The sequence below is a fragment of the Salvelinus namaycush genome, chromosome 2, assembly GCF_016432855.1.
Source record: "Salvelinus namaycush isolate Seneca chromosome 2, SaNama_1.0, whole genome shotgun sequence".
NCBI lineage: Eukaryota > Metazoa > Chordata > Actinopteri > Salmoniformes > Salmonidae > Salvelinus > Salvelinus namaycush.
This window is the reverse complement of record NC_052308.1, coordinates 69,921,976-69,949,223: the sequence shown is the minus strand read 5'-3', so window position 1 is coordinate 69,949,223 and position 27,248 is coordinate 69,921,976. Positions and strand designations below refer to the sequence as shown.

The 27,248-nt window shown below is 44.1% G+C and overlaps 1 protein-coding gene across 1 annotated transcript in view; it reads left to right on the top strand.

Annotated features, from left to right (window-relative positions):
* LOC120023156 (potassium voltage-gated channel subfamily KQT member 5-like) overlaps nucleotides 1–27,248 on the top strand; it is a 142,580-nt gene that overhangs the window by 110,359 nt on the left and 4,973 nt on the right. The window contains exons 4-12 of the mRNA XM_038967168.1: nucleotides 5,633–5,808; nucleotides 6,621–6,746; nucleotides 7,165–7,275; nucleotides 7,500–7,595; nucleotides 8,743–8,837; nucleotides 10,258–10,284; nucleotides 16,395–16,618; nucleotides 25,657–25,768; nucleotides 26,576–26,707. Of these exons, the coding sequence (XP_038823096.1) occupies nucleotides 5,633–5,808; nucleotides 6,621–6,746; nucleotides 7,165–7,275; nucleotides 7,500–7,595; nucleotides 8,743–8,837; nucleotides 10,258–10,284; nucleotides 16,395–16,618; nucleotides 25,657–25,768; nucleotides 26,576–26,707 (1,099 nt within the window). The remainder of the gene's footprint in view (nucleotides 1–5,632; nucleotides 5,809–6,620; nucleotides 6,747–7,164; nucleotides 7,276–7,499; nucleotides 7,596–8,742; nucleotides 8,838–10,257; nucleotides 10,285–16,394; nucleotides 16,619–25,656; nucleotides 25,769–26,575; nucleotides 26,708–27,248) is intronic.

Sequence of the window (27,248 nt, the reverse complement as noted above, 5' to 3'; positions counted from 1 at the left end):
TTATTTGTCAGTCTTAATCCTGTTTCCTAAGCTGCTTACCCCTTTCCCCTCCTAGCCAAAACACACACCCTAGGATACCTCTCCAATCATCCCTCTATCAAAACACGTAGGGTCACTGACTGGACACAATCCCCCTCCCACTTCCACTACAAGTAGCCACTACTAATAAACCTATTTTTACTGGTTAGACACTATGAATTATGGCCATCATGAATAATTTAAGCATTGCTGTTACTTTATCATAATTTATTGTCTGTTTCTCTCTGTAAAATTCCTCCCTTGACCTGCTTATGTCAGCCCTATTGTGTTGAATGACTGATCAGCTGGCCTATTACAATCATGGATTACTGTCTGTATGAGGGCATGTGACATTGCCAATAACTCAATCTATTACGCGTCAACTAATGGCACAAGGCAAGGCTGGAGACAGATTATAATGACAATCACCGTGACAATCACCATGATAATCATCGTGGCAATCCCCATGACAATCACCATGACAATCACCATGACAATTACTCTGAGCTGCTTGAGGGAGGTTTATCATTTCTATTTTCCTCTCTCTCTTTCCTTCTGTTTTTCACTCTCTCTCTCTTAATTTTTTTCCTGTCCCTCCTTTCGCCCCCCCCCCCCTCTATCTCTCTCGTCTCCCTCCCCCACCTCCCCACCCTGATGTATGACTACTCTAGATGGGTCTATAAATTCTCTCCCCTATACAGTCAGTGGTAAGAGTATCCATAACTGTCAGCCTGATACACCCCAGTAATTTCTGTCTGGGCCAATCCATTAGTCTCTAGAGAGCAGGGGTGTCTCACTCAGTGACTCTCAACATCCATAAATTATATGCAATGAGCCAATTCCATCTTTAAGTGTTCCGAGCAGGTGATTTGTCCTGTGAAGTCATTGAAAGATCGTTAGAAGGAGATATTTCAATGCAGATGTGGTCCCCAGAGCCCAGATGAATGGAAACAAACAGGACAGCTCATAAACTGGATGAATAGCTCTCATTGGTAGGTTCAGTCAGTGGTGGGTTCCCATCAGCCAATGGGGTTGGCATACAGGAAGAATGTTTATTGAAATGCGTTTGACTAAGAACATATTTGTCTGAAAACCAGCTTATGTATCTTACATTGTGGTTTAGGTAGAGGATGCTGATTGAATGTGTTGGTTTATGTGGAGGACATTGATTGACTGTATTGATAGAGGATTGCTCACACTGTAGTGTTGCACCATGAGAAATCACAGGCTCGATGCCAGCTAAACTTTTCTACTGATTGGATGTGAAAGTATTTGATTGTGACAAGACATGGTGACGACAACACGGGGATAATGAATTTGTCAGTGAAAGGATTGGCGCTAAATGTGGTGTTTCTTGGGGGATTTTTTTTTACCTCTTGGTGTCCTTACCACCCCCATGTTTATGAATGAGAGAGTAACGTCGGCCCCTCAATGACCCATAGACACACACACACGCGCACAAAAACACACATTCGCACACACACTGGCACACTGGCACACACACACACACACACACACACACAGACAGACAGACAGACAGACAGACAGACAGACAGACAGACAGACAGACAGACAGACAGACAGACAGACAGACAGACAGACAGACAGACAGACAGACAGACAGACAGACAGACAGACAGACAGACAGACACACAGACACACACACAGACACACAGACACACAGACACACAGACACACAGACAGAGGAGAGAATGTGTTGGCTGTATGCTGACCAGGCAGTCCAGAGGCAGTTGGGCTGCTAACTGTTAACGTCATACCAAGAGCTGTCCCCTGTCCAAGTCCCACATATGTGACTTTGACTGTCTGCCTGGATGGACGAGGAGGAATGTGAACACACTGGCAACCACCGAGGACACACATACACACACACACACATACATACACAAAGGAACACACACATACACACATCTGCAGCGATAGAATAGATAACTAATATTTGCGAAACTAGTAAATACTTTTTAACCTCATAGAGTCCGTTTCCCAGACCCAGATTAAGCCTAGTCCTGGACTGGATCTATTGAACATGATTCTTAGTCCAGTAGGTTTAATCTGGGTCTGGGAAACCGCCCCATAGTCTCACATCAACATAGTAACTGTAGTCTCAACCCAGAGTGGTATCACTGGTGCAGCTGATTGGATTCTGTGTTTTTGGCATGAATGGTTAGAGAGACAAGTGGGGCCAAGGCTCAGAGGGTGAACCAGGACACACAGTACTGCTATTAAAGCTAGACCAGGCAGATGGAGACTCCAGATGTGAGAGTTCTGTCAGCACTCAGCAGCGCCACACACACACTCTCTCTCTCTCTCTCTCTCTCTCGCTCTCTCTCTCTCTCACTCTCACTCTCACTCTCACTCTCTCACTCTCACACACACGCAAGCATGCGTGCACAGACACACCAATTTATACACATACAGACTCTCTCTCTCCTTCAAAACACACACACACACACACACGTCATACACTCACCTGCTTGTTAAAGAGGTCTTTTGTTTCCACATCTTCAGCAGAGGCCAGTGCTTGGCCAGCATCTTTATGTCCCAGCATGCTGTTTTTTGGGCCGTCCGAGTACGGTCTGTGCGTGTGGTTGGTTCATGTATTTTTCACGGTTCTGCCGTCTCCCTCCTGCCATGGGTTAACTGGTTCATGATTTATAAGCCCTAGAGCGATCGACCAAACCTTGGTCAGCGATTGTATTTCATGTCCGAGCGCTGAGTTCGCCAGGAAGGACAGACAAACCCACCGGCTGGTGGAACGACAAATTCTCACAATTCTCACAAAACAGAAAAATGCAGGGGGAAGCCAAGGAGAAGAAAATAATACTTCCTCAGTTTGTGGTTTGACGTGGTGGTGGAGCGTCTTTGAGTGAGGCGGTGGTGAAACACACGGGTGCATTCAAGACAATAGAAAATATCATTTGTCTGTGTTGGAGGAGAAGTCTGATGCCTCAGGCTACGTCCCAAATGGAACCCCATCACCTACAAAGCCCAAAGGACTCTGGTCAAAAGTAGTGCACTATGTAGGGAATAGGGTGCCATTTGGGATTCAGACTCAGATTCAGAGTTGTTTGTGTTCCTTGAGGGTTTGACGTTTCTCTCCCTGTCGTTGTGGTCTGTCTGAACAGCCCCTGTCCTCCCTTTGTGTGTGTGTGTGTTTCAAGTTTTTATTGTCACGTGCACAAATACAGTGAAATGCCTGTACATATGTACACGTGTAAATGTGTGTGTGTGTGTGTGTGTGTGCTTGTGTGTGTGCATGCGTGCGTTATTGTGTGCGTCCTTGTGAGAATCCGCTCCTGTGTGTTTGCCACTAACGACCTGGGATTGAAGATGAGTATGAATCCAGTCGAATTCCCCGTACACAGCAGTTGAACTATGCTGCTGTAAACTGTCCTCCTTTAAACCAATAGACGTACACAGTGTTTCCAGTACACGTTTCCAAACATACTTGATATCTCAATCTCTTTTCATGCGTCAGTGGTGCATGGTGTACACTGTACATAGAGCACAGGTGTTAGATTACATGCCTTGCTATGATGTCTGTACCATTCTGTGTTGGGGATGGATTGTGGATCTCGATCGATGCAGAAGCACGTATAGCTTTTTGAGTTATTGTGTTGTTGACGCCTTTAGAAGAATACCAGCACACACGCACGCACGCACGCACGCGCGCACACACACACACACACACACACACACACACACACACACACACACACACACACACACACACACACACACACACACACACACACACACACACACACACAGAGGGAGACCGTATCATTCATTCACTCATGTGGATGATATGTTGCTGTTGTTGTGATAATCGGTCACAGTAAGGGGTAATTACAACATAATGATTTGTTTACAACGGCAAATGTTATTCCCCCTCTATAGAATTTGCCCCCTCAAGGGTTGAAGTGGCTTTTGATTTCACGCATATATATTCAAGGTCAATTTGACCGGTGTTAATGGTCAAGATTTGGTCAAGTTTGAATGACTCTTGCCTGTATCCATTTCACCTAGTTTCACTGTTATGTTAGTGTCCAGTAAACACCAGAACTGTTATGTTAGTGTCCAGTCCACACCAGTACTGTTATGTTAGTGTCCAGTAAACACCAGAACTGTTATGTTAGTGTCCAGTCCACACCAGTATTGTTATGTTAGTGTCCAGTCCACAACAGTATTGTTATGTTAGTGTCCAGTAAACACCAGAACTGTTATGTTAGTGTCCAGTCAACACCACTATTGTTATGTTAGTGTCCAGTCTACACCAGTACTGTTATGTTAGTGTCCAGTCCACACCAGTATTGTTATGTTAATGTCCAGTCCACACCAGTACTGTTCTGTTAGTGTCCAGTCCACACCAGTACTGTTATGTTAGTGTCCAGTCTACACCAGTACTGTTATGTTAGTGTCCAGTAAACACCAGAACTGTTATGTTAGTGTCCAGTCCACACCAGAACTGTTATGTTAGTGTCCAGTCCACACCAGTATTGTTATGTTAGTGTCCAGTCCACACCAGTATTGTTATGTTAGTGTCTAGTCTACACCAGTATTGTTATGTTAGTGTCCAGTCAACACCAGTATTGTTATGTTAGTGTCCAGTCCACACCAGTATTGTTATGTTAGTGTCCAGTCAACACCAGTATTGTTATGTTAGTGTCCAGTCTACACCAGTATTGTTATGTTAGTGTCCAGTCTACACCAGTATTGTTATGTTAGTGTCCAGTCAACACCAGTACTGTTATGTTAGTGTCCAGTCCACACCAGTACTGTTATGTTAGTGTCCAGTTCACACCAGTACTGTTATGTTAGTGTCCAGTCCACACCAGTACTGTTATGTTAGTGTCCAGTCCACACCAGTACTGTTATGTTAGTGTCCAGTCAACACCAGTATTGTTATGTTAGTGTCCAGTCCACACCAAATCTGTTATGTTAGTGTCCAGTCCACACCAGTACTGTGATGTTAGTGTCCAGTCCACACCAAATCTGTTATGTTAGTGTCCAGTCTACACCAGTATTGTTATGTTAGTGTCCAGTAAACACCAGAACTGTTATGTTAGTGTCCAGTCCACACCAAATCTGTTATATTAGTGTCCAGTCCACACCAGTACTGTTATGTTAGTGTCCAGTCCACAACAGTATTGTGACATATAACTATTATTCATTACCTGTGTGGCCACCTGTAACTTTCTCTTTTCCTCCCCTTCCTCCTCTCCCTTTTTTTCTTTCTTTTTTTCTTTCTTTCTTTCTTTCTTTCTTTCTTTCTTTCTTTCTTTCTTTCTTTCTTTCTTTCTTTCTTTCTTTCTTTCTTTCTTTCTTTCTTTCTTTCTTTCTTTCTTTCTTTCTCTCTCTCTCTCTCTCTCTCTCTCTCTCTCTCTCTCTCTCTCTCTCTCTCTCTCTCTCTTTCTTTCTCTCTTTCTCTCACTCTCTCTCACTCTCTCTCTCTCCTTCCCTGTCTCTCTCTCTCTCTCTCTCTCCCTTTCTCTCCTTCCCTCTCGCTCTCTCTCTCCCCCTCTCTCCTTCTCTCTGTTTCTCCCCTTCCTCTTCCCCCTCTCTCACAATTCCCATATCCCCCTCCCCCTCACAGACATCATCGTACTGATAGCCTCCGTAGCGGTGGTGTCGGCAGGAAGCCAGGGTAACATCTTCGCCACGTCCGCCCTGCGTAGTCTCCGCTTCCTGCAGATCCTGCGTATGGTGCGCATGGACCGGCGCGGCGGCACCTGGAAACTGCTGGGATCAGTGGTGTACGCACACAGCAAGGTGGGGCTGCCTGACGAATATACACAGTCACAGATACGCAGTCACAGATACGCAGTCACAGATACACAGACACACACACAGTGACAGACACACACACACACACACACACACACACACACACACACACACACACACACACACACACACACACACACACACACACACACACACACACACACACACACACAGACAAACACAGTCACACACACTTCTTCTCTCCTTTCTCCTCCCTTCTCTCTTCTCTCCTCTCTCCTTTCTTCTCCCTCCTCTCTCCTCTCTCCTGTCTTCTCTCCTTTCTTCTCCCTCCTCTCTCCTCTCTCCTTTCTTCTCCCTCCTCTCTCATCTCTCCTCTCCTCTCTCCTTTCTTCTCTCTCCTCTCTCCTCTCCTCTCTTTTTTCTCCTCCCTCCTCTCTTCTCTCCCCTATCTATCTCCTCTCCCCTCTTCTCTCTTCTCCGCTCTCATCTTTCCTCTCTCCTCTCTTCTCTCCTCTCTCCTTTCTTCTCCCTCCTCTCTCCTCTCTCTTTTCTTCTCCCTCCTCTCTCCTCTCTCCTGTCTTCTCTCCTCTCTCCTTTCTTCTCCTCCTCTCTCCTCTCTCCTGTCTTCTCTCCTTTCTCCTCCCTCCTCTCTTCTCTCTTCTCTCTCCTCTCTTCTCTCTCTTATCTTCTCTCTCCTCTCATCTCTATTCTCTTCTCTCTCCTTTCTTCTCCCTCCACTCTCCTCTCTCCTCTCTTCCTTCTCTGGAGACGTCTTCTCTGACGTTATGGCGTCAGCAATTGGGAATCGTAAAAAAATGTATATTCTCTCCCTGTAGGAGCTGGTGACGGCCTGGTACATTGGCTTCCTGGTCCTCATCTTCTCCTCCTTTCTGGTCTACCTTGTGGAGAACAAGTTCAACAGCGAGTTTGCCACCTATGCTGATGCCTTATGGTGGGGAACGGTGAGTAAAGTTACAGATACTCCCCTGTCTGCCCTCGTAATGTCCACAGTGGACGGTGGATGATGTTGGAACAGTCCATGTTTGCCAGTTAAGGGGTCCTTTTTCCTAGGACTGTTTTCCAAACACAAACATTGTTTTTTGATGTTCTATTAATTTCATGTTCTGTATTTCTCCCTGATTTGGTTTCTAGGCAACAAGGAAGAAAAGCTCTTATTCAAATAGTATTTACCTCTGAAAATTCATAATTTTCACTAATACGACACATTTTCAGTATTATTATTTTCACGATATTCAATCAGAAATTTACGGCGATGATATTTATTTTGGTGGCTTCGCTCCGTATAGTATAATAGAGGACCTATCATGGATAATAGGGGCGTCTTTCTCAAGATATAATTGTGTTTGTGTGTGTTCTCAGATCACCTTGACAACCATTGGATACGGGGACAAGACCCCGAAGACATGGACCGGGCGTATGCTCTCAGCTGGGTTTGCACTACTGGGGATCTCTTTCTTTGCCCTGCCAGCGGTGAGTACATACACACACTCATACGCGCACACACTGATGTACATATGCACGCACACACACATACACACACACAAATTGGCAGATACATGCACACACACACACAGCTACCTCCCCTATCTGACTTCATGTTCACATGTTGTTCACAGTCACGAATGAGGCGTTGACCCAAAAGAGCAGTTTTCCATCTTCTCACCTGATTCCCATGTCCTCCTGTGACTTCCCAGGGTATACTGGGCTCAGGCTTTGCCCTGAAGGTCCAGGAGCAGCACAGACAGAAGCACTTTGAGAAGAGGAGGAACCCAGCCGCTTGTCTCATCCAGGTAAAGGCAGAGTGTTGTAGCTATCACAGGCTACGTCCCAAATGGCGATGTGTTCCCTATATAGTGCACTTCTTTTGACCCAAGCCCTATGGGCCCTCGTCAAAAATAGTGTGCTATGAAGGAGATAGGGTGCCATTTGGGACAGAGGCTCATTTCCTCTGACTCACACTTACTACAATACTGCTAGTGGTACTATAGTCACTTTAATGGTATTGTCAATTCAAATTGCCCTTGGGCTAGGAATACATCATTAGAGATGATTGTGCCAGAGATAAATACTCATTGTCTCTCGTTGATTTAATCAATAGGTTACCTTACTGTTGTGAAGTATGGTGCCGTTGAAATGAAAAGTAATTTTGTTGTTATCCAGTCTCTATTTTTCCCCCCTCACATTCCCTCCAAACATGCCCAGGAACCAGCATGTAGGGTGACCTCCTCTAACCCCTGGTTCTCCATTGCTTCCAAGACAGGTTCTGTCCATTCTTCCCAATTCCTAACACTCTACCCACAAGAGTGGCAGGCAAGCTTAAGCTGTTAGCTATCCCTCCCTCTTCCCTGCATCCCTCGTCTTCCTCTTTTCCTTCCTGTTTGTGACCTCACCTTATGGTTTCCTTTGTGTATCTCTCTATCCCTCGCTTCCTCTCCTGCCTTCCTCCTCCTCTACCTTCTCTGCTTTCTCCTCTTACCTTGCTCTTTCTTCTCCTCTTCTCCTCCTTACCTTCCTCCCCCGCTATCTTCTTCTTCCTCCTCTACCTCCTTTCCCCTCCTCCTCCTCTCCGTCCTCCCACCGCACCAGGCTGCGTGGCGCTACTACTCCACCGACTCCTCTACCAGGCCGTATCTAGGCGCCACGTGGCGTTACCACGTGAGCCTCCTGCCCTCCCAGCCCCACAGGCATGTACTGTACCCCCATCGTGCCTGGCCTCCGAACTCGGCCCAGCGACAGAACGTGTCACTCACGCGTGACCTTTGACCCGTGATTGCTTTGTTGTGTTTTTATCACTAATCAGAGGTTTTTTCCCATATTTTGTATTCCTCTGTTTGTCCTTTCTTTTTATTCTTTTTTGATTTTGTTTTGTCTCATTTTCTCTCTTTTGTCTCTTTTTTCTTTTCCCCCACCTGTTTTTTTTGTGTATTCTGCATGCAGTGTGTTTGGCGTAGTTATGCGGCTGATGAGAACTCGGTTTCCATTGCTACCTGGAAGCCTCATTTGAAGGCGTTGCATACCTGCAGCCCTACAAAGTAGGTACAACATTGGCAGCTGGTGTCTGAGTTTGGTGTCTGTGCCCCTGTTAAGCTGTCTTTTCCCTTCTCTTTTTCCAATGATGTATTTCTGTTAACTTTTCTTTTCTAGCCTGGTCCCAGATCTGTTTGGCACGTTTGGTGTGACAATGGCCATAGGTGTTGGCAAGACAGCACAAACTGATCTGGGACCAGGCTACTTACTTTTCTACTTATCTCCTCTACCTTTCTACCTCAAGTACTATTTCACTCATGTACTTCCTTCTTTTCTGTGAATGAACACATGTATATTTTTATCATTTGTCTTCTGTTATTATAAGTCAATAGTTAACGGCCATCAAAAGACCAATATTGTCCAGGTTCCTTTTCATCCAAACTGTAGTGAACTCAAGAACTCAAGAATTATGACTAAAAACCAATCATGTAGACAAAACCCCAGTACACCTCTATCCAGCTAACACAACAGGCATTCATATCTCCCAATATATGCTCAAACCATCAGTCTAACAGTTTAAGGCAGCGTTCTCAATGACACCCCATTCCCTATGTAGTGCGCTACTTTTGATCAGGCCCTAGTCAAAACTAGTGCGCTACATAGGGAATAGGGTGCCATTTGGAACTTTGGCCTAACACAGTCAGCTAAGATTCACTGAAGACTTGAGATTGTCTGCACTCCACGTTCAACTGAGGCAGTGAATTTAGCGGTCGTCCTCCACGGCCCATCCATTTCTGACGGTAATCAGCGTCAAAATGATCCAATCAGGCTTTAATGAATGTGTGGCCACTTCTCCGTCTCTCGTCTCATTGGACTGCCACTGTGCTGGAATAGCCTTGTGTGACTGGGAGATCTGGAGTGCCTGTATTGGTATTATCTGCCAATATAGCGTTTCAAGACTGGTAAATATGCAGATGGAATGTTGTGGAACCTGGAGATATTGGAGAATCCATCTGCTACATGCTTTACTGACAGATAGACAACACACACGCACACACACACACACACACACACACACACACACACACACACACACACACACACACACACACACACACACACACACACACACACACACACACACACACACACACACACACACACACACACACACACACACACACTGATGACACACACCTGTCTACACACTGCTAGCGAGATTGCCTGGATAGTTATACTGCATTGAAATGCATGTGTGTATGTGTGTGTGTGTGTGTCTTGAGTCTTGTTTCTGTTTAGTCTGGTGACTTGCTTGTGATTTGCTCATGTGCTCAACACAACGCTGCCTCAAATACTCAGCATCTCCTTTGGTGACGACCCCTGGAGGTCATCTCGCTACTCGCTGGCGCAGTAGAGGATGTTTGCGATGGAGACTTTGCTAAATATTTCCTCACTCTCTCCCCTCTCTCACTTCTCAACCTGAAGGAAGGACCAGGGTGAATCGTCCACAAGGTGCGTACCTCCTACTTGCACTGTGCATCTACATGACGCACAGATCCAGACGCAGCACTACCGCCGGTGTGCGTCGTAACCCTGTGTGTTGGGGGTCATGTCTTCCCTCCTGCCTGTGTGGAGTACACTGATGGCAAGGCGCTCTGGATAAGATCGTCTGCTCTGCCAAATGACCCAAATGGAAATGCCAATGCTTTCAGCCGCTATTCAGAGCGGTGTGGGTGTGTCCCAAATGTCTCTCTATCCATAGGACATTGGTCAAAAGTAGTGCACTATCAAGGGAGGAGGGTGTCATTTGGGATTTACTGTGTATTGCTGCTGAAAGTGCCAATATGCAGTCGGTGACCTATTGTAGAGAAAGATAGCTAGTTAAGAGGTGTTGGCCCTAGCTCTTAACTTAATGAATCCATTTATAGAAACAGCCTGCAGTTCATTACTTAGTCATTATTTCCCTCTCCTCTGGGCCTCTCCTCTGGGCCTCTCCCCTGGGCCTCTCCTCTGGGCCTCTCCTCTGGGCCTCTCCCCTGGGCCTCTCCTCTGGGCCTCTCCCCCCTCTTTCTTCAGTGTTTATCTTTCTTTCTCTCCTTTTATTATTCCTTCTTCACTCTCGCGCTCCGTCTCTTTATTCCTCCCACTCCCCTATTCTCTCAGCTCTTGTCCTTTCTTCCTCTCCCTCATCCCTTTCTCTCACTGCATCTCTCCGTACCTGAGGTGTTCTTCAGGAAGGAAATGATTGCAGTGGTTTCTCTCTCTCTCTCTCTCGCTCTCTCTAAAATTCGAACTAATTGTGTTTATTGCAGTCGTGTGTTGTGTGTGTATTTCAGTATAACAAGATTTGAGTGACACGGGCACTAAATTACAGAGGAAAGATAGAGGAGGGAGAGAAAACACTGTCTTTCTCTAGCTCTGTCTTTCTCTCTCTATTTCTCTCTGTCTTTCTCTCTCTCTATTTCTCTCTCTATTTCTCTCTGTCTTTATCTCTCTCTGTCTTTCTCTCTCTCCCCTCTACCTCTCTCTGTCTCTTTCTCTGTCTCTCTCTCTGTGGGAGCTAGGAGTGATGTAATATGTTGTCTTAGCTGTTGTTACACAACAGTAGGGAAAGCAGAATGTGTGTGTCTTTAAAGTCAAAAACAGAATTAAAAACCTGAGGGCCACTAAAACATTTCTCTGTGTAGAGACTGTACTTAGTTTGTCAGCTAAAATTTCCAAACTAAGTGTAAAGTGTCAACAGAATATCGGAAAAAATAAAACATTCAGTGTTGCCTAGTGTTGAGAGGGTGAGGACAGAATCCCTCCCACGCCATCCCAAACACTTGAAAAGCATGTCGGTAGAAAAGTAGAGACAGAGGGAGGGAGAGAGCGAGAGAATGAGAGAGAACAAAGCTCCAGCATCCTCCACCTATTGAATTCAATTCACAACCCCTCTCATGGTCAAGGGCTCCACCTCAAACCTGCAGGAGAAAAATAAATAAATAACAATCCATTTTTGAGTGTCATTGAACCAGGTGCCGATGGCCCTGAAAGCCTACTGGTGCCCGACAGGTTGCCAGTTCTAAAAGTTTACCGTCCTCCACACATATGACTCAGCGCCCGTATCTCTCTCTCTCTCTCTCTCTCTCTCTCTCTCTCTCTCAGCTGAATTAGTATGGTTAAATGAGAGACATGGACAGGAGTGGGACTGAATTATCAAATGATAGGCTTTTTAAAAACGCTGTCATACCTAGGCTCTTCATTTTCTCTCTCCACTGAGCTCAATTACCTTTGAAACACGCTCTTTCTAAATGTCAGCAAGTGGTTGACAAAGTATAGTGGTTCTACAGTATCTCTGGTCACGCTTTAGTTTAGTGTGATTGAAGGCTAGTGATCATGTTGCGCTTATAAAGCCTTCATATACATGACATAAAGGACTATGTCATCTGTCATGAGTTATATTTACATCAATAAACTGTACAAAGACATAAATACACTTAGTTTGAGGTGGCGATTGTATAGATTAGATTTCATAAACATTCATATGTAGACATAAAGGCATATAACATCTTTACATAAGTATACATAGACATTCATAGAAGCTACATTCATAACCTATACAAAGACGTTCACATACAGTACCAGTCAAAAGTTCGGACACAAGTTCTACATTTGTAGAATAATAGTGAAGACATCCAAACTATGAAATAACACATATGGAATCTTGTAGTAACCAAAAAAGTGTTAAACAAATCTAAATATATTTTAGATTCTTCCCTTTGCCTTGATGACAGCTTTGCACACTCTTGGCATTCTCTCAACCAGCTTCATCTGGAATGCTTTTGCAAAAGTCTTGAAGGAGTTCCCACATATGCTGAGCACTTGTTGGCTGCTTTTCCTTCACTCTGCAGTCCAACTCATCCCAAACCATCTCAATTGGGTTGAGGTCGGGTGATTGTCGAGGCCAGGTCATCTGATGCAGCACTCCATCACTCTCCTTCTTGGTCAAATAGCCCTTACACAGCCTTGGCTTGGGTCATTGTCCTGTTGAAAAACAAATAGTCCCACTAAGCGCAAACCATATGGGATGGTGTATCGCTGCAGAATGCTGTGGTAGCCATGCTGGTTAAGTGTGCCTTGAATTCTAAATAAATCACAGTGTCACCAGCAAAGCACCCCCACACCATCACACCTCCTCCATGCTTCACGGTGGGAACCACACATGTGGAGATCATCCGTTCACCTACTCTGCATCTCACAGAGACATGGCGGTTGGAACCAAAAATCTCAAATTTGGACTCATCAGAGCAAAGGTCAGATTTCAACCGGTCTAATGTCCATTACTCGTGCTTCTTGGCCCAAGCAAGTCTCTTCTTCTTATTGGTGTCCTTTAGTAGTGGTGATTCGACCATGAAGGCCTGATTTATGCAGTCTCATCTGAACAGTTGATGTTGAGATGTGTCTGTTACTTGAACTTTGTGAAGTATTTATTTGGGCTGCAATTTCTGAGGCTCTAATGAACTTATACTCTGCAGCAGAGGAAACTCTGGGTCTTCCTTTCCTGTGGCAGTCAGGAAAGAGAGCTAGTTTCATCATAGCGCTTGATGGTTTTTGTGACTGCACTTGAAGAAACTTTCAAAGTTCTTAAAATGTTCCATATTGACTGGCCTTCATGTCTTAAACTAAAGATGAACTGTAATTTATCTTTGCTTACTTGAGCTGTTCTTGCCATAATATGGACTTGGTCTTTTACCAAATAGGGCTATCTTCTGTATACCAACCCTACCTTGTCACAACACAACTGATTGGCTCAAATGCATTAAGAGAGAAAGAAATTCCACAAATGAACTTTTAACAAGACACACCTGTTAATTGGAATAGATTCCAGGTGACTACCTCATGAAGCTGGTTGAGAGAATGCCAAGAATGTGCAAAGCTGTCATCAATTCAAAGAGTCGGTACTTTGAAGGATCTCAAATGTTAAATATATTATACACTTTTTTGGTTACTACATGATTCCATATGTGTTATTTCATAGTTTTGTAAATAGTAAAAATAAAGAAAAACCCTTGAATGAGTAGGTGTCCAAACTTTTGACTGGTACTGTATACGATAAACACATATATAAACACATATATTTGCTTACCGTATCTCTTTCCTCTGGTTTGTAGTAAGGTTCTCAGTAGTAAGCAGAAGCTACTGAGGAGGTGTACCCTACGGAAACATACTAGGTACATCCCCCCTGCCCGCTTGGACTCTACTGTTTTGGGAATGACAACAAATTTATTCTTGATGCATGGATTCGATATCCGAGAGAAAGTTGGTGGTTTTCAAAATGGCTGCATATAGGTTCTGGGAGTTCTCTGACTATCTGAGTTACCTTTGCAACAATGTTGAGCTTCTTTTGGACAGTGCCTGAAACTGCTGCCTGTTGTCTTGTGATTTGTAACCACTTCTCTTACTGTACACTAACTTGTATTACTTTTACAGTTGAAGTGAGAAGTTTTCATACACTTAGGTTGGAGTCATTAAAACTAGTTTTTTAACCACTCCGCAAATTTCTTGTTAACAAACTATAGTTTTGGCAAGTCGGTTAGGACATCTACTTTGTGCATGACACAAGTTATTTTTCCAACAATTGTTTACAGACAGATTATTTAACTTATAATTCACTGTATCACAATTCCAGTGGGTAAGAAGTTTACATACACTAAGTTGACTGTGCCTTTAAACAGCTTGGGAAATTCCAGAAAATGTTGTCATGGCCTTAGAAGCTTCTGATAGGTCAATTGGAGGTGTTCCTGTGGATGTATTTCAAGGCCTACCTTCAAACTCAGTGCCTCTTTGCTTGACATCATGGGAAAATCAACAAAAAAAACAGCCAAGACCTCAGAAAAAAATGTGTAGACCTCCACAAGTCTGGTTCATCCTTGGGAGCAATTTCCAAATGCCTGAAGGTACCACATTCATCTGTACAAACAATAGTATGCAAATCAATCCCAGAACAACAGCAAAGGACCTTGTGAAGATGCTGGAGGAAACAGGTACAAAAGTATCTATATCCACAGTAAAACAAGTCCTACATCGGCATAACCTGAAAGGCCGCTCAGCAAGGAAGAAGCCAATGGTCCAAAACCTCATAAAAAGCCAGATTACGGTTTGCAACTGCACATGGGGACAAAGATTGTACTTTTGACTGAAAAAGCGTATGCGAGCAATGAGGCCTACAAACCTGACTCAGTTACATCAGCTCTGTCAGGAGGAATGGGCCAAAATTCACCCAACTTATTGGGGGAAGCTTGTGGAAGGTTACCCGAAACATTTGACCCAAGTTAAACAATTTAAAGGCAATGATACCAAATACTAATCGAGTGCATGTAAACTTCTGACCCACTGGGAATGTGATGAAAGAAATAAAAGCTGAAATGAATCATTTTTTCTACTATTATTCTGACATTTCACATTCTTAAAATAAAGTGGTGATCCTAACTGACCTAAGACAGGGAATTTTTACTGGGATTAAATGTCAGGAATTGTGAAAAACTGAGTTTAAATGTATTTGGCTAAGGTGTATGTAAACTTCCGACTTCAACTGTATTTCTGACTGTAGAAGAGCTATTTGGTAAGGTCTTAAAAACAGATCCACTGAACAAATATGCTGTCTAACTGGTTCATTGTGATATTTCACCAACTTCAATCATTCTGGAAGTTTTATCAACTACTCTTGCCTCTTACCTCACTTCCTGTCATTCACACCATTCACACTCACATCACCAAAACGTGAAAGACACAATGACTTCATCAATAGTCACGATAACATTTACAATGACCACCGAAACAGTCACGGTTAGATTGGGTACAGCTTCCTACCCCTTGCCCGCTGCCTGTCCTCTGCACGGCCCCTCCACTGCCCCTGCATGTTGTCACTTGGAAACCCTGTACACAGCATTGTCCATCCTCTGACCTCAGCACTCCACCCTGCACCTCACCATTTCAGCAGTCCCTCCTTGGATATTAGACCCCATTAATAGTTCATCACAAAGTTTCATGAAATCATCACTTCACTCTATTCCCTTGGTGTTCTTGATTATCCATGATACAAGACCCTCCCCTGCACAAACCCCTATGGTACCTCTTCTATGGTAGCTCCTCCAATGGGGACTCTGCCAGTCAGAGAGGCGGGGATTTGCCAGCTGAGGTCACATGTTTAGGAGTGAGCTGAGTGCTACGGAATCATAATTACATACTAACAGTAGGGTACCTGCTGAAGCATTTTGCCTGCTGTGCGCATGCATTTTGGATAATAGGCTGCAATGCATGCTGGTCTATGAATAGGCCCATCAATCTAACCTAATTTAAATGCCTTGCTCTCCAGTGAAGCAACCAATAATTGGGTAAACGAATGAACAAACTCACGAAACGGTGAAAGACTCCTGTAAAAAGTCTCCAATCAATTGCATTTTGTTTGAATTGTTCCCGACCCCGAACCTGTGCTTGATCTTGATACAGCACGTGTGTATATCTTTGTACTACTCTCACCATTTATTTATTTCTCTCTCTCTCTCTCTCTCTCTCTCTCTCTCCATCCCTCCACACCATCATCCCCCTTTCTCCCTCCATCGATCCGTCCCCCATGACAGCCAGAAGCTGAGTTTCAAAGACCGGGTCCGGATGGCGAGCCCCAGGGGGCAGAGTATTAAGAGCCGGCAGACGTCGGTGAGCGACCGGCGGTCCCCGGGGACTGAGGCTGGGGGTACGGAGGGCACCAGCCCTGCCAAGGTCCAGAAGAGCTGGAGCTTCAATGACCGCACCCGATTCAGACCCTCCCTCCGCCTCAAGATCCAATCACGGTCCACTGCCGATGGTGAGAGGAACTAATGAATTGTCGTGATTGGTCAATTGTTGGATTTGGGCTTTTAGTGTAAGAGATGGGTTGATTGGTACAATGTAATTTCCTTTGCCTTTATACCAAAATTGTAACCTTGCCCTGATGCTTTCTACACATGTTATCATCCTCAGAATGATATCTCATGATATCTTTAGATATACTTAGCTTATCCTTAGATCACTGGTGAGCTACATCAACTTCGAACCACACTATTAATGTCATGCTAGCTTTAGTTCTCTAGCCTATGAAGGATTACTCCTAGACCTCTGGTCTTATGGACAGACCAGACCAGAGCTGGCACAGACCATAGAGCCAGCCGTAGAGCCAGCTAGGCCCAGCGGGAGGAATGTTAATGCCTGTTTGCGGTGCGCTGGTTTGGGCTAGTGGAGCTAGCCGACCTGGCTTGGTTATGGCTGGAGCTCTGGATGGTGGGTGGGAAGGGAAGGGAATGGGTATGCTGTAGATTAGCAGCCTTAAGGGGCTAGCAGAGGCTGCAGTGCTGCTCTATCCAGCCTAGCCAGCTGGCTGAGGAAGGCAGGGTAACAGCCACAGGGACCAGGTAGCTAGGTCAAACGGAACACCAGCTAAATTCTAGAATGAAGTAGGTCTACACCAATAGTGGACTATAATAACACTATTACCAGCACATTATGTTGAGGATGGATAGAAATGGAATGGGTGATTTATCCAGCTGAATCTGGTGTAAGAGACGTTTTGGATAAAGTGAAGACTAATGACTATACTGTATATGACACTTACCTTACAAAACCATACAATAATCATGTTGTATATGGTAAAGGGACTGTTGCATATACGGTATGCCAGATGGATTAAATGGCTTTGCCAAGAACCAGCTACAGTACTTTCTGAATTAATGAGAGCAGAGATTGATGCTGGCTGACACACACACACACACACACACACACACACACACACACACACACACACACACACACACACACACACACACACACACACACACACACATACACACACACACCAATCTCCCAAAGGCCCGTGGTGGCTTGCCTTGTAACATTACAAATAGTATTAACCTGGGGTCATAGAAAACCTTTTATTGGTCAGGGGAAAATTTGTTTGATCTACACTCTACCACTTCTAACCCCTGGCCCGCTTTGGTGTGCTTTATGTCGTAACTCAGGCCACTCATAAACAGCAGGTCTTTGTGATAAATATTTCCCATTAGCAATATACCTACTGAGGCCAGGCAGCTCTCAGCCTCGCGCTCTTCTGCTATACTGTAGACTCTCTTTTGTGAAAACAAGAGTTTTTCAATTTTTCTCTCTCTCATCTTTCTCTCTCTGTCTCGCTCTCTCTCTCTCTCCAGTAGCAGTGCGTGGGTAAAATCCCTGTGGAAGCCAAGCCAGTAAAAACACATTTGAACCAATGTTGTGATTAATTGCGTTGTTTGCTCTGTAACCCATTCGTTCATACGTCGCCGTGATATACAATAAGGCAGAGACAACAATAGACAACAGTCACATAGTGGTGAAATAAATTCAACTACACATACATTTGTTTCATCACAAAACCGGAGAGCAAAGTCGGTCCAGGGAAGTCCACAAAGCAAATATTGCATGTAATAAACAGTTATATGACCTGCAACCAGTGGTGTAAAGTACTTAAGTAAAAATACAAAGTACTAATTAAGTCGTTTTTTGGGGGGTATCTGTACTTTACTTTACTATTTATATTTTTGACAACTTTTACTTTTACTTCACTACATTCCTGAAGAAAATATAGTACTTTTTACTTCATACATTTTCCCTGACAACCCAAAGTACTTGTTGCATTTTGAATGCTTAGCAGGACAGAAAACTTATCAAGAGAACACGTTGTCATCCCTACTGCCTCTGATCTGGCAGACTCACTAAACACAAATGCATCTTCTATAAATAATGTCTGAGTGTTGGAGTGTGACCCTGGTTATCTGTAAATAATGTCTGAGTGTTGGAGTGTGACCCTGGTTATCTGTAAATAATGTCTGAGTGTTGGAGTGTGACCCTGGTTATCTGTAAATAATGTCTGAGTGTTGGAGTGTGACCCTGGTTATCTGTAAATAATGTCTGAGTGTTGGAGTGTGACCCTGGTTATCTGTAAATAATGTCTGAGTGTTGGAGTGTGACCCTGGTTATCTGTAATAATGTCTGAGTGTTGGAGTGTGACCCTGGTTATCTGTAAATAATGTCTGAGTGTTGGAGTGTGACCCTGGTTATCTGTAATAATGTCTGAGTGTTGGAGTGTGACCCTGGTTATCTGTAATAATGTCTGAGTGTTGGAGTGTGACCCTGGTTATCTGTAAATAATGTCTGAGTGTTGGAGTGTGACCCTGGCTATCTGTAATAATGTCTGAGTGTTGGAGTGTGACCCTGGTTATCTGTAAATAATGTCTGAGTGTTGGAGTGTGCCCCTGGTTATCTGTAATAATGTCTGAGTGTTGGAGTGTGCCCCTGGTTATCTGTAATAATGTCTGAGTGTTGGAGTGTGCCCCTGGTTATCTGTAATAATGTCTGAGTGTTGGAGTGTGCCCCTGGTTATCTGTAATAATGTCTGAGTGTTGGAGTGTGACCCTGGCTATCTGTAATAATGTCTGAGTGTTGGAGTGTGACCCTGGCTATCTGTAATAATGTCTGAGTGTTGGAGTGTGACCCTGGCTATCTGTAATAATGTCTGAGTGTTGGAGTGTGACCCTGGTTATCTGTAAATAATGTCTGAGTGTTGGAGTGTGCCCCTGGTTATCTGTAATAATGTCTGAGTGTTGGAGTGTGCCCCTGGTTATCTGTAATAATGTCTGAGTGTTGGAGTGTGCCCCTGGTTATCTGTAATAATGTCTGAGTGTTGGAGTGTGCCCCTGGTTATCTGTAATAATGTCTGAGTGTTGGAGTGTGCCCCTGGTTATCTGTAATAATGTCTGAGTGTTGGAGTGTGCCCCTGGTTATCTGTAATAATGTCTGAGTGTTGGAGTGTGCCCCTGGTTATCTGTAATAATGTCTGAGTGTTGGAGTGTGACCCTGGCTATCTGTAATAATGTCTGAGTGTTGGAGTGTGCCCCTGGTTATCTGTAATAATGTCTGAGTGTTGGAGTGTGCCCCTGGTTATCTGTAATAATGTCTGAGTGTTGGAGTGTGCCCCTGGTTATCTGTAATAATGTCTGAGTGTTGGAGTGTGACCCTGGCTATCTGTAATAATGTCTGAGTGTTGGAGTGTGACCCTGGCTATCTGTAATAATGTCTGAGTGTTGGAGTGTGACCCTGGCTATCTGTAATAATGTCTGAGTGTTGGAGTGTGACCCTGGCTATCTGTAATAATGTCTGAGTGTTGGAGTGTGACCTTGGTTATCTGTAATAATGTCTGAGTGTTGGAGTGTGCCCCTGGTTATCTGTAATAATGTCTGAGTGTTGGAGTGTACCCCTGGCTATCTGTAGTAATGTCTGAGTGTTGGAGTGTACCCCTGGCTATCTGTAGTAATGTCTGAGTGTTGGAGTGTGCCCCTGGCTATCTGTAATAATGTCTGAGTGTTGGAGTGTACCCCTGGCTATCTGTAGTAATGTCTGAGTGTTGGAGTGTACCCCTGGCTATCTGTAGTAATGTCTGAGTGTTGGAGTGTGCCCCTGGCTATCTGTAGTAATGTCTGAGTGTTGGAGTGTACCCCTGGCTATCTGTAATAATGTCTGAGTGTTGGAGTGTACCCCTGGCTATCTGTAATAATGTCTGAGTGTTGGAGTGTGCCCCTGGCTATCTGTAATAATGTCTGAGTGTTGGAGTGTACCCCTGGCTATCTGTAGTAATGTCTGAGTGTTGGAGTGTACCCCTGGCTATCTGTAGTAATGTCTGAGTGTTGGAGTGTGCCCCTGGCTATCTGTAGTAATGTCTGAGTGTTGGAGTGTACCCCTGGCTATCTGTAATAATGTCTGAGTGTTGGAGTGTGACCCTGGCTATCTGTAATAATGTCTGAGTGTTGGAGTGTACCCCTGGCTATCTGTAATGATGTCTGAGTGTTGGAGTGTACCCCTGGCTATCTGTAATAATGTCTGAGTGTTGGAGTGTACCCCTGGCTATCTGTAATAATGTCTGAGTGTTGGAGTGTGACCCTGGCTATCTGTAGTAATGTCTGAGTGTTGGAGTGTGACCCTGGCTATCTGTAATAATGTCTGAGTGTTGGAGTGTGACCCTGGCTATCTGTAGTAATGTCTGAGTGTTGGAGTGTGCCCCTGGCTATCTGTAGTAATGTCTGAGTGTTGGAGTGTACCCCTGGCTATCTGTAATAATGTCTGAGTGTTGGAGTGTGACCCTGGCTATCTGTAATAATGTCTGAGTGTTGGAGTGTACCCCTGGCTATCTGTAATGATGTCTGAGTGTTGGAGTGTACCCCTGGCTATCTGTAATAATGTCTGAGTGTTGGAGTGTACCCCTGGCTATCTGTAATAATGTCTGAGTGTTGGAGTGTGACCCTGGCTATCTGTAGTAATGTCTGAGTGTTGGAGTGTGACCCTGGCTATCTGTAATAATGTCTGAGTGTTGGAGTGTGACCCTGGTTATCTGTAATAATGTCTGAGTGTTGGAGTGTACCCCTGGCTATCTGTAATAATGTCTGAGTGTTGGAGTGTGCCCCTGGCTATCTGTAATGATGTCTGAGTGTTGGAGTGTGCCCCTGGCTATCTGTAATGATGTCTGAGTGTTGGAGTGTGACCCTGGTTATCTGTAATAATGTCTGAGTGTTGGAGTGTGACCCTGGCTATCTGTAATAATGTCTGAGTGTTGGAGTGTGACCCTGGCTATCTGTAATGATGTCTGAGTGTTGGAGTGTGACCCTGGCTATCTGTAATGATGTCTGAGTGTTGGAGTGTGACCCTGGCTATCTGTAATAATGTCTGAGTGTTGGAGTGTGCCCCTGGCTATCTGTAATAATGTCTGAGTGTTGGAGTGTGACCCTGGTTATCTGTAATAATGTCTGAGTGTTGGAGTGTGACCCTGGTTATCTGTAATAATGTCTGAGTGTTGGAGTGTGACCCTGGTTATCTGTAATAATGTCTGAGTGTTGGAGTGTGACCCTGGCTATCTGTAATAATGTCTGAGTGTTGGAGTGTGACCCTGGCTATCTGTAATGATGTCTGAGTGTTGGAGTGTGACCCTGGCTATCTGTAATGATGTCTGAGTGTTGGAGTGTGACCCTGGCTATCTGTAATAATGTCTGAGTGTTGGAGTGTGCCCCTGGCTATCTGTAATAATGTCTGAGTGTTGGAGTGTGACCCTGGTTATCTGTAATAATGTCTGAGTGTTGGAGTGTGACCCTGGTTATCTGTAATAATGTCTGAGTGTTGGAGTGTGCCCCTGGTTATCTGTAATAATGTCTGAGTGTTGGAGTGTGACCCTGGCTATCTGTAATAATGTCTGAGTGTTGGAGTGTGACCCTGGTTATCTGTAATAATGTCTGAGTGTTGGAGTGTGACCCTGGCTATCTGTAATAATGTCTGAGTGTTGGAGTGTGACCCTGGTTATCTGTAATAATGTCTGAGTGTTGGAGTGTGACCCTGGTTATCTGTAATAATGTCTGAGTGTTGGAGTGTGACCCTGGTTATCTGTAATAATGTCTGAGTGTTGGAGTGTGACCCTGGTTATCTGTAATAATGTCTGAGTGTTGGAGTGTGCCCCTGGTTATCTGTAATAATGTCTGAGTGTTGGAGTGTGACCCTGGCTATCTGTAATGATGTCTGAGTGTTGGAGTGTGACCCTGGCTATCTGTAGTAATGTCTGAGTGTTGGAGTGTGACCCTGGTTATCTGTAATAATGTCTGAGTGTTGGAGTGTACCCCTGGTTATCTGTAATAATGTCTGAGTGTTGGAGTGTGCCCCTGGTTATCTGTAATAATGTCTGAGTGTTGGAGTGTGACCCTGGCTATCTGTAATGATGTCTGAGTGTTGGAGTGTGACCCTGGCTATCCATACATTTGAAAAACAAGACAATGGTGCCGTCTGCTTTGCTTAATATAAGAAATTTGAAATGATTTAACCAATTAACTTTTTATACTTAAGGATATTTGATCAATTACATTTACTTTTGATACTTAAGTATATTTAAAACCAAATACTTTTAGACTTTTACTCAAGTAGTATTTTACTTGGTGACTTTCACTTTCTATTAAGGTATCTTTACTTTTACTCAAGTATGACAATTGGTGTAACGGCAGCCTTCCTCCTCTTCGTCTGAAGAGGAGGTGTAGCAGGGATCGGACCAAGACGCAGCGTAGCTTGTGTTCAACATGACTTTAATAAACAAGACGAAACTGTGAACACTTACAACTAACAAAATAACAAACGTGGCAAACCGAAACAGCCCTATCTGGTGCAGAGAAAACACAGAGACAGGAAACAACCACCCACAAAATTCCAACACAAAACAAGCCACCTATATATGATTCCCAATCAGAGACAACACAAAACATCTGCCTCTGATTGAGAACCATATTAGGCCAAACATAGAAACAGACAAACTAGACACACAACATAGAATGCCCACCCAGCTCACGTCCTGACCAACACTAAAACAAGCAAAACACACAAGAACTATGGTCAGAACGTGACAATTGGGTACTTTTTCCACCACTGCCTGCAACATGTTATAGCGAGTTAATGTTTGACAGTTTACTAAACAACGACTGATTTAGAAGTCAACACAAAGACAACAGGAGCACTGCCTCTGTTATTTCAGCACCATTTCAACTTAAACATTTAATCAACAAGGCTATATACAGTATGCTTTTCTGAATACACTGAAAACAAACTTAAAGATACCAAAAACAAATGATACTGATGTGTGTGTGTGCGTAAGTAAGTAAGTAAGTAAAAAAATAAGAAGTTTGGACTCACCCTACTTGTAGACTAGTTGAACGCCAATGCCATCCTGCTCTCTTTCAATTTGGCAAAATGGTCTATGGCTCTGTCATACTGTATGCTTTTAGTTTTTGTTGTCATAGGCAACCTAGCTAAAATGCTTGCTAGCCTAACTTCCTCGCATGGGCAACAATGAAACAGCTAAGTTAGCTAGCTACTTAACGTCAGCCTAAAATTTGCCCAGCGTCGTCCGGGTTAGGGTTTGGCTGGGGTAGGCCGTAATTGTAAATAAGAATTTGTTCTTAACTGACTTGTCTAGTTAAATAAAGGTTAAATAAAAATACTGCCGCAACATGTCAAACTCTTTTGGTCCACACAACACCAGAAAGATGGGCTACAGTGCCTTGCAAAAGTATTCACCCCCTTGGTGTTTTTCCTATTTTGTTGCATTACAACCTGTAATTTAAATGGATTTTTATTTGGATTTCATGTAATGGACATACACAAAATAGTCCAAATTGGTGAAGTGAAATGAAAAATATAACTTGTTTTTATTTTTATTTTTTATTGTTAGCCCCCTTCGCTATGAAGCCCCTAAATAAGATCTGGTGCAACCAATTGCCTTCAGAAGTCACATAATTAATTAAATAAAGTCTACCTGTGTGCAATCTAAGTGTCATGTGATCTGTCACATGATCTCAGTATATATACACCTGTTCTGAAAGGCCCCAGAGTCTGCAACACCACTAAGCAAGGGGCACCACCAAGCAAGCGGCACCATGAAGACCAAGGAGCTCTTCAAACAGGTCAGAGACAAAGTTGTGGAGAAGTACAGATCAGGGTTGGGTTATAAAAAAATATCTGAAACTTTGAACATCCCATAGAGCACCATTAAATCTCACAGACCAGGCAAGGAGGGCATTAATCAGAGAGGCAACAAAGAGACCAAAGATAACCCTGAAGGAGCTGCAAAGCTCCACAGCAGAGATTGGAGTATCTGTCCATAGGACCACTTTAAGCCATACACTCCACAGAGCTGGGCTTTACGGAAGAGTGTCCAGAAAAAAAGCCATTGCTTAAAGAAAAAAATAAGCAAACACATTTGGTGTTCGCCGAAAGGCATGTGGGAGACTCCCCAAACATATGGAAGAATGTACTCTGGTCAGATGAGACTCAAATTTAGCTTTTTGGCCATCAAGGAAAACGCTATGTCTGGCACAAACCCAACACCTCTCATCACCCCGAGAATATCATCGATTTTCATCGGCAGGGACAGGGAAACTGGTCAGAATTGAAGGAATGATAGATGGCTCTAAATACAGGGAAATTCTTGAGGGAAACCTGTTTCAGTCTTCCAGAGATTTTAGACTAGGACGGAGGTTCATCTTCCAGCAGGACAATGGCCCTAAGCATACTACTAAAGCAACACTCGAGTGGTTGGCCTAGTCAAAGCCCAGACCTCAATCCAATTGAGAATCTGTGGTATGACTTAAAGATTGCTGTACACCATCGGAACCCATCCAACTTGAAGAAGCTGGAGCAGTTTTGCCTTGAAGAATGGGCAAATATCCCAGTGGCTAGATTTATAGAGACATACCCCAAGAGACTTGCAGCTGTAATTGCTGAAATAGGTGGCTCTACAAAGTATTGACTTTGGGGGGGGGTGAATAGTTATGCACGCTCAAGTTTCTGTTTTTTTGTCTTATTTCTTGTTTGTTTCACAATAAAACATATTTTGCATCTTCTAAATGGTAGGCATGTTGTGTAAATCAAGTGATACAAACCCCCCAAAAATGTATTTTAATTCCAGGTTGTAAGGCAAAAAAATAGGAAAAATGCCAAGGGGGAAATACTTTCGCAAGCCACTGTACACATACTGAGACAGAAGGGTGTTGTTTCCCTCGCTCTGATGATTCAGACACTTGCGAATTGATGGAAAATTATTAAAACACAGAGAGAGACGAAATATATGTTTTTTTTGTGGGTTTTTTTTTCAAATATTTGGGGAAGCCTGGCTTCACTTGGCATCAATGAATGCATGCCACTGTCTCTCTCCCTCCCCTTTCTCCCTCTCTCCTTCCCTCCATCTCTCTTCCGTCATAAAGAAAATTAAGGTATGTTAAAACTCACTCTCTTTCCCTCCATCTCTCTCTCTCTCTCTAGCTGACTCTAACATGACCACTGAGGATGGGTTCGGTGATGACAAGGGGTGTCACTGTGAGATCTCTGTGGAGGACCTGCTGCCTTCCGTCAAGTCTGTCATCCGAGCCGTCAGGTGAGACAGACACGCGCACGCTCGCTCGCTCACTCACTCACTCACACACACACACACACCTGCTGCCCTCACTCAAGTATGTCATCAGAGCCTTAGCGTGACATTTTTCTTCTTATTGTAACCTCCTAAACCTTTCCCCTAATCCATACCGTGAGAGGCAGCTTCAAAATCTCTCTTACTTCCCGCCATGGGTTTAGCCAGTGGATAGATTACTATATAACTTTTCCATCAGTCTTACCCCTTTGATCCTCACATTGGGCAGTAAGGGCCTCTCATATTCAACCTCTTCCGTTGTATGTGGCCCCTAGGCTCCACAGGTGTATGTACTAAGCTCCCCTCTACACTCTCTCCAAGAGCTAGATTTACATGTTACACAGCTAAAGTAAACAGTGAAGTAAAGACTGATTTTACCTCAGATTGTTCGCTGTACAACTTCACAATAATATTTTCTTTAGAAATATGAAATGATTTTCCAGATGAGCGGTTATGTATTTATGTTGAGAAAGAAGAGCTGTTTCTGCTGTTGCTATTGGATAGTTTTAGATCTCAGTACCTTGGCGTGTGTTACTCGAGGTCAATGTCGTTCTTTGTTTGAGGACTCCCTCTTATGGTAGATTTAAGAACTGCATTGAGATGCACCTCCTGTGCTGGGTCGCATTCATTAGGACACACCGTAGTGAAACGTTTCGCAACGGGAAACAAAAACGAGCATTTCTCATTAGACACGTTCACGTAGTCCCTCCCTGTTTCAGTCAATGTTCTTTCATCTGGTATTTAATGAACATGACCCTGGTCTGGTCCATCCAGGATAATGAAGTTCCATGTGGCCAAGAAGAAGTTTAAGGAGACGTTGCGTCCGTACGATGTGAAGGACGTCATAGAGCAGTACTCCGCCGGCCACCTGGACATGCTGTGTCGCATCAAGAGTCTGCAAACACGGTGAGAACAATAATGCACTGTCCAGGATGGTCAAAGTGTTCACGTAGTCACACTCTCTAACTTAAACCGTCCAATACAATGCATGAAAAGCTTAGCTAGCAGCTGTTTGCCCATGTGTATTCACTGCTTAGCCACTAATGTGAGCAGTATGTCTTTGTCTTCATATGAGTGTGCATATGTTCGAGTCTGTGTGCATACATTCATATTTGTGTGTGTGTCCTCACTTTCCCCCACAGGCTGGACATGATAGTGGGGCCCCAGCCCCTGAGCAGCCGAGCCAAGACCTTTTCCTCTCCCTCCCTGCCCATGTATTACAGCCAGGGCAGAAAGAACTCCACGCAGGGGTCAGAGTTATCCCCCTCACGCCCCTCACACACACCCCTCACGCACTCCTATCCTCACACCCTCTTGACTTTCTCCCCATCCCCTGCATGTGGACTAGTGGATTGTTTGCTAGAAGAAACACTGCATGGTTTTCAAATCGCAAATATCTTTCTTACCTGTCTAGGTTGACAGTATACCTTACCTGTCTAGGTTGACA